This window comes from Scyliorhinus torazame, chromosome 5 (assembly GCF_047496885.1).
Source record: "Scyliorhinus torazame isolate Kashiwa2021f chromosome 5, sScyTor2.1, whole genome shotgun sequence".
NCBI lineage: Eukaryota > Metazoa > Chordata > Chondrichthyes > Carcharhiniformes > Scyliorhinidae > Scyliorhinus > Scyliorhinus torazame.
The window spans coordinates 180,200,081-180,208,002 of NC_092711.1; the positions used below are offsets into that span (position 1 = coordinate 180,200,081).

The 7,922-nt window shown below is 45.6% G+C and overlaps 1 protein-coding gene across 1 annotated transcript in view; it reads left to right on the top strand.

The window, feature by feature from the left end:
• Nucleotides 1-4,550, top strand: part of LOC140422543 (uncharacterized) — a 39,588-nt gene extending 35,038 nt beyond the window's left edge. Inside the window, exons 3-5 of the mRNA XM_072507568.1 lie at nucleotides 251-275; nucleotides 342-1,258; nucleotides 4,263-4,550. Of these exons, the coding sequence (XP_072363669.1) occupies nucleotides 251-275; nucleotides 342-1,258; nucleotides 4,263-4,284 (964 nt within the window). The 3' untranslated portion in view covers nucleotides 4,285-4,550. The remainder of the gene's footprint in view (nucleotides 1-250; nucleotides 276-341; nucleotides 1,259-4,262) is intronic.
• The last annotated feature ends 3,372 nt before the right edge of the window (nucleotides 4,551-7,922 follow it).

A 7,922-nucleotide genomic window follows, 5' to 3' on the forward strand; every position in this document is an offset into this window, starting at 1 on the left:
ATATTAGGAGAGGATTTGCAGACAGACATTTCAAACCAAACATCACATCAAGATCTGACAAAGTTGCTCAATTGATTTTAAGGTGAATATCATCCAACTGCGAATCTGAAAGGAGAACTGTTCTGTCTGTTTCAAGAGATTTCAACATCAGTGTGACTGGAAAAGCACAGAGACCGAATGTTCTAGTGCACTGACTGGAGAAAGAGCTTTATCCAGTAACACAGCAGAAAAAACATTGCGCCATTCACAGCGGGGACAGACCATACACCTGTTCTGTGAGTGGTTGAGGCCTCAACTGATCATTGGACACGGAGTGTCACAAGGACACCCTCAACATGGAGAAACCATGGAAATGTGGGGATTGTGGGAAGGGATTCAATTACCCGTCGAAGCTGGAAATCCATCGCCGCAGTCACACTGGGGAGAGGCCATTCACCTGCTTGAAGTGTGGGAAGGGATTTGGTCAGTTATCCCATCTGCGCACACACCAGCGAATTCAGACAGGGGAGAAGCCGTTCACCTGTTCTGAGTGTGGGAAGGAATTCAGTTACGTATCCATCCTGCAGAGACACCAGAGAGTTCACACTGGGGAGAGACCGTTCATCTGCTCTGAGTGTGGGAAGGGATTCATGCAGTCATCCCACCTGCTGACACACCAGCGTGTTCACACTGGGGAGAGGCCGTTCAGCTGCTCTCAGTGTGGGAAGGGATTCAGTAATTCGTCCCACTTGCTGACACACCAGCGAATTCACACTGGTGAGAGACCGTTCACCTGCCCTCAGTGTGGGAAGGGATTCAGTAATTCATCCCACTTGCTGACACACCAGCGAGTTCACACTGGGGAGAAACCATTTTCATGCTCTGTGTGTGGGAAGGGATTTATTCAGTCATCCACCCTGCATACACACCAGCGAGTTCACACTGGAGAAAGACCATTCTCTTGCACTGTTTGTGGGAAAGCATTCACTCGGTTATTTCACTTGCTGACACACCAGCGAGTTCACAGTGGGGAAAAGCCATTCACCTGCTCTGAGTGTGGGAAGGGATTCAGTGATGCGTCCAACCTACTGACACATCGGCGAGTTCACACAGGGGAGAAACCATTCAGCTGTTCCATGTGTGGAAAGCGTTTCAATCATTCAACAGCAGTCATGAGACACCAGCGAGTTCACACGGGGGAGAGGCCGTTTACCTGCTCTGAGTGTGGGAAGGCATTCACTCAGTCGTCCCATCTGCAAACACACCAACGTGTTCACAGGTGATGACAGTGGTTGGATTCTACTGTTTTTGCTGCTGTTAATCACATCCAGGACTGAACCACGTTCATTCTGACACTTGGTGAAGTGGGAGGATCGGAGGGTTTCTTTCTGCTGGACTGGCCGGTCTCGTGACTTTGCTTCCAGTGGGCTGATGCTCTTTGAGCCTGGGAGAGCACATTTCCACTGAAATGGTGCACAAAAGCTGATGAAGGACATTTATTTTATCCTGGATAGTAAATAGTGTTTTTCCCCCACTACAGGTAGATCTAAAATAAACACATTTGTCTCTGTTCCATTGAGTCTACAGCACAGGGCCAGGCCGGTCGGCTCAATTGGTCTCTGTCAGTATTGATGCTCCACATGAGCCTCCACCCACCCCCTTCATCTCCCCCATCAGCATCTCCTTCTATTCCTTTCTCCCTCATGTATGTATCTAGCTTCCCCTTCAATGTATTCATGCTGTTCACCTCAACCACTCGCTGTGGTAGTGAGTTCCACATTCTCACCACTCGCTGGGTAAAGAGGTTTCTCATTGAAATCCCTATTGGATTATTGAACCCCTTCATCATCTTAAAGATTTCCATCAGGTCACCCTTCAGTCTTCTCTTTTCTAGAGAAAAGCAGCCCCAGCCTTTCCTGAGGGTGAAATGCTCTCAGTTCTGGTATTGTTCTTGTGAATCTTTGTTGCACCTTCTCCTATTTCCTTTTCCTAAATGGAGATCACAGATGTTGACGGTGCTCCCAGTGTAGTCTAACCCTGGCTCTAAACAAGTTGAACGTAACCTCCCTGCTTTTCAATTCTATCCCTCGAGAATGGAGCCCTATATGTGGGCCCCACACTTTAGGAAAGATGTGAAGTTCTCAGAGAGGGTGCGGAGGAGATTTACAGTAATGGCACCGGGGATGAGGGACCTAAGGGAGCTTAAATTCCTCTCCTGAGAGCACCGAGTCTGGAGGGGGAAGGAATGGGGCCATTCAGCCCATCGAGTCCATGCCGGCTCTCTGCTGAGCAAACCAGTCAGTCCCGTTGCCGCGTTATATCCCCGAATCCCTGTCCGTTTATTTCCCTCAAGTGCCCATCCAACTTTCTTGTGAAATTCTTCCATCTTCTCTGCTTCTGCTGACCTCGTAGGAAGTAGGTTAAAGGCCATTCTCACCTCTCGCTTTACATGTACACAAGGCTCCCAGAGCACAGAAGAAGTCCATTTGGCCCATTTATTTTGTAAAACTACCCATTTAATCCCATTGTCTGACTATTTTGTTTTCTGGTGAAGAATGCATCAAATTCCCTTTTGGAAGGTGCAGTCCAATTAGCTCCCGTATGTAGACAGTTCATTCCAAATCAAACGGGCAGCACAGTAGGATCGTGCTTAGCACTGTTGCGTCACAGCGCCAGGGACCCGGGTTTGATTCCCGGCTTGGGTCACTGGCTGTGCGGAGTCTGCACGTTCTCCCCATGCCTGCGTCGGTTTCCTCCGGGTTCTCCGGTTTCCTCCCACAAGTCCCGAAAGATGTGCTGCGAGGTGAATTGGACATTCTGAATTCTCCCTCAGTGTACCCGAACAGGCGCCGGAATGTGGCGACTAGGGGATTTTCACAGTAACTTCATTGCAGTGTGAATGTAAACCTACTTGTGACACTAATAAAGATTATTATTAAATCACAACACTTCACTGTGTTTTGTACCAACTAATTGTGAATATTGTGTTCTAGAGTTTCACAGAGTATTCAAAATTCCCGTAACAGCCTCCCTGAACAGGCGCCGGAATGTGGCGACTAGGGGCTTTTCACAGTAACTTCATTTGAAGCCTACTTGTGACAATAAGCGATTTTCATTTTCATTTAAAATGGTGTTGAAGACATATATGCAAAATTAAGACTCAGTCTTTATCAATGCTTTTGGTGAGGACACCGAGTACAATATATCCCAGTTTGCAGACAATTAGAACAGAATTGCATTTCTTTAGCACCTCTCACAACCACTGCACTCCCAAAGCTGTTTTACAGCCAATAATGCACATTTGAAGAACAGTAACGCTTGTAATATAGGAAGCTGTAGGTACGCTTGTCATCATATTTAGTTTTAAGTTTAAGTTACTTTCAGAGCGTATTCATGGTTTAACTTAACAAGGTCAAGGAAGCCCTTTTAACCTCTGACATGTGGCTTCCTGCAGCTATTTTCCATTCTGTATCTTTTCTATCTTAGCTCTGTATTGACTTCATATCAAAAGCCAGTCCTGAAACTCACGATTATTTCAGTAATTTGACAAATAGTCATCCAGACTCAAAACGTTTGCTCCCTTCTCTCACCGCCAATGCTGTCAGACCTGCTGAGATGTCCAGTAGTTTCTGTTTTTGTTTCAGATTCCAGCATCCTCAGTAATTTGCTTTTATTTCATTTCAGTAATTCACCTTGATTAAGTTATCAGTGAATCTATGTAAAAATATATAATTGTGTTTTCACGGCTGTGTTGTGATTTTAAATAATGGTACAAGAACATAAATGTTTCGAGAAACTGAAAGTGAGCAGACATTGTTTGAAAAAATAAATTATTTTCTAATTTTGATAAGCTACAGGACATCATATTCTGCTAAGAATAAGAAAGAAGCTGTTGTCTGCCATAATCAGTCTCTCTTGTATTAACTAAATGTAACAATTAAAGATTACCATATTAATTAGCTACCAGTTAGTAACAGATGATTGAATCAATAATGAATCAATAGTTGTAATGAAAGACTGAGTTTTATTTGCTGTATAAATGTAAAGCTCAATTGCTGTGTATGTAAAGAATGTGCAATGAGGATAAATGTTCTGGCAAGAGAGACCTTCAAGCTCTGATTAGCCTCAACATTTGAAACTCCTGAATAGGGGATTGTATAGAATCAGATAAAGGGATAGTATGAAACAGTTCTATTGTATTCCTGTCTGAGATAATGAGAGAAGGTGGGGATCCAATTAAATTAATCCAGTGACCAAATTGACCAATTGTCATATTACAACAGGCCCAACTCTGACATGAGGTAACGGTCACTTTGGGGTAAAAGTAGAGGTTACGAAGGTCTTCCTTGCTGGCCAAGTACTGAAGACTCCCGAGGCCGAGTTCCAAGGAAATTACTGTCAAAGAAGGAGCCAGACTCCAGAGGCTGAATTCCACAAGAATTACTGTCAAAGAAGGAGCCAGAGAGGGTTACGCTTCTACAGACTGATCACCCGCATGAAGTTGTAAAAGTCAATGTCTTAAAGTTGTTCAGTAAACCTTTTTCATTTAATAAACTTCTTTTTTAATTTACTGTCCAGAGAATTCTGCCTTTGTCTTAATTGGTTCAAGTCTTGTCCGAACCAAAGTGAATTTATGAAATAATAAGTTGGGGGTGGCTAAAATCAATTACGTTCCAGATAACTAGATTGGATGACATAAATCTTCAATTTAAAAACTTGTATTTCTGTAGTGCCTTCCACAGGACGTCACAAAGTGCTTTCAATCAATGGAGTACTTTTGAAGTGCAGCCACTGTTGTAACATAGAAAACGCAGCGGCCAATTTACACACCGCAAGATCCCACACACAGCAATGTGATAATGAGCAGGATGTGTTTTTAGTGATGTCGATTGAGGGATAAATATTGACCAGGACACCGGGGATAACTCCCCTTCTCGTCTTCAAAATAGTGGCCGTGGGAACGTACAGGGGTACGGGGTTAGAAGGGGAGAATGGAACTGAACGGATTGGCCAACGTAGGTTTAGCATGGTCTCGATGGATAGAATGGCCTCCTCCACTACACAAATGTGTCTGACTCTTGTTACGATCTCTGTAGAGATCGATAACTTAATAAATGCTTAATAACTTAATAAATGCCAGCATTGTCTGGCATCTTTGAATTTGTCTATACATATGTTTCTGGAACATACCTCTTCATTCACCTGAGGAAGGAGCAGCGCTCTGAAAGCTCGTGACATCGAAACAAACCTGTTGGACTTTAACCTGGTGTTGTAAGACTTCTAAATAAATAAAAGGAAGCCCCCAATGGCACAAATGGAAAGAAAATCAATGGACAAAATTTCATTTTTTCAAACTTCTACTGGAGCATTTACCCCAGAGTGCAGTGGATGCTGGGACACTGAACAATTTTGAAGAGATACATAGTTTTTAATTAGTAACAGGATGAAGGGTTATGTGGAGCGGGCAGGAAGGTGGGGATGAGGCTGAGGTGAGATCAGCCATGATCCTATTGAATGGTGGAGCAGACTTGACGGCTGAATTGCCCACTCCTGCTCCTGGTTCTTGTGTCCTTATGAAAGACGGATGCCCTGACAGTGCAGCACTCCCTCAGTGCTGGGACGAGGAATGTTGAATGTGATCTTTGTCCTCAGGTCCTTGGATTGGGACTTGAACCCAGAACATTCTGAGTCAGAGGGCACCCGCTAAGGCACCGCTGACACTATTGTCGTGTCTGTGAAATCTCAGACACGTCGACCAGTTTATCAATCAAACGTTTTGCCCAGGTATCATTAATGACGAGGCGAACAAAGGACAATGTATGTGTATAAATCACGTAACTTTATTCAACAAACAGTAAAACAGTTACCCTTAAATTAATCTTCAAATTACCCACAAAGAACAGTCCCAAGATTCTTTTTCTTTTCTTTATTAAAAAAAAATTAGGAGTTCCGTGTGCTCTCTCCCCAAAACTTGGGGGCAGCCACAGTTTCTGCCTAGCACCAGTAGCGCACGGTAGAACTCCTCCAACGATTCCCCGGGGCTTTGCCATCTAGTTGCAAGCAGGTGACGTGTGTAGACCTGGTTTACAGGGCGGATATAATGTCCTTTTAACAGTTCGATCGCAGCATCAAAGTCCTCCGCCTCCTCGATGAGGGTGTAGATCCCAGGGCTTACCCTTGCGTGCAGGAGATGCAGTTTCTGTTCTCCTGAGGGGATGCCTCCGGCCGTCTCGAGGTAGCCTTTAAAGCACGCCAGCCAGTGCTTAAATATCGCCGCCGTGTTCTCCACGTGGGGGCTGAGTTGCAGACACTCCGGCTTGATTCGGAGATCCATCCTTTCAGCTTAAGTGTAGTTCATTAAATTGATGCACGATGAATTACAATTAAAGACGAGGTTGTAACATAACTGAAGGCTTTAATGGACTAGAACTGTTCCCCAGCAGCTTCGGTACAAAATGAGGGCTGCTGGGACGGCACCGGTTCTTATACCCTGCCTGTCAGGGCGGAGCTACATACCAAACAGCCAATGGTAAACTCCTACGTTTACCCAATGGTCTTCAGCCTCTCGGGTACTGCAATACCTGATAATACCACAGACGGTCTTACGGATCATTTCCCTGAAGGTGTGGTTCATCCTCTCCACTATCCCACTGGATTGAGGATGATACGCAATGTGGAATTTTTGTTGTATTCCAAATAACCTCATTACCCGCTGCATCACCTGAGCGGTGAAGTGAGTGGTCTGAATCTAAACTGCGAGGGAGACCCCACTGGTGAAGATTTGCTGCACGAGGATATCAGCCCTGACCTTGGCCATATTGGTCCAGGTGCGAAAGGTTTCAACCCCCTTCCGAAAGGTGTCTATAATGACCAGGATGTATTTGTAACCTCCCGGGCCGGGCGGTAAGGGACCAATGTAATCAATTTGTAAATTAGTCCAGGGGCCTTCTACAGGGCGGGAGTGTCTCAGTTCTCCTTTGTGAGCATGTTTGTTGGGATTGGTTTGTGCACAGACGATATGATTATCAATGTAATGTTGTACGTCCCGGTCTATGTCTGGCCATCAGCACAATCCCTTGACGCATTCACCTGTGGTTCCTGCCTCTTGGCGGCCCTGGACATCGTGTTTTGGTGTAAGATTTGGTTTTGGTACCTGGTCAGGACCACATACAGGCCGTCTTTAAGGACTAGCCCGTCCTGTACAGTGATTGAGTCCTGCCATTTGTCAAAGGGGGTGGGGTGTGCCCCTTCCTGGATTTGTCTCAGGTCCTGGTCGCTGCTGTGAGTCTTCACAGATCTTCGACCTTAGTCTGGCTGGCGGTCACAGCGTTAATTTGTTCGGTAACGGGCGGTTGCCATGGTTCTCCCTCCCAGGCGCCCTGTGTGGTGGTATGTATTAGGGGTATTAAGGTACCCTGTGATGCCGAGAGGCTATTGGTGGATAGACACTGGGTCCCGATTGGATCAGCCGCCTGCTGGCATTCTGTAACTGTGCTGCTGGGGAACAAGTCTGCGCAATAAAGCCATCGCTCGACTCCTTCTCATCTCATCTCATCTTGTCTCATGAGTGATTGATTGTGCTACACCCTGCTTGGCCAATTCATCCACCCTTATGTACCCAATTGGGGAGGTCCAATGATGGGCCTAAACTTTAATGATGCCGTACTCATGGCCTTGGGCGGTTTGATAAATAAATTGTAATAAGGGTGCTTTTGGCAGAGAATTCCCATCTGCCGAGACGAATCTCCTCACAGGTGGGAGGTTTTAAGGCTATTTCCCTCAGGGTCTGGCCTTCCTGGTCTTCCACATAAATGCCGCACCCTGGTTTCCTGTTCCCATCTCCCACCACAGAGGAACCGGATACATATATTTTCAGAGCCTGATCATTTCTTTCCCTGGGTCCTCCCCACTTTTGTTTTGGCACGAATGGCCCTTTGGGGTCA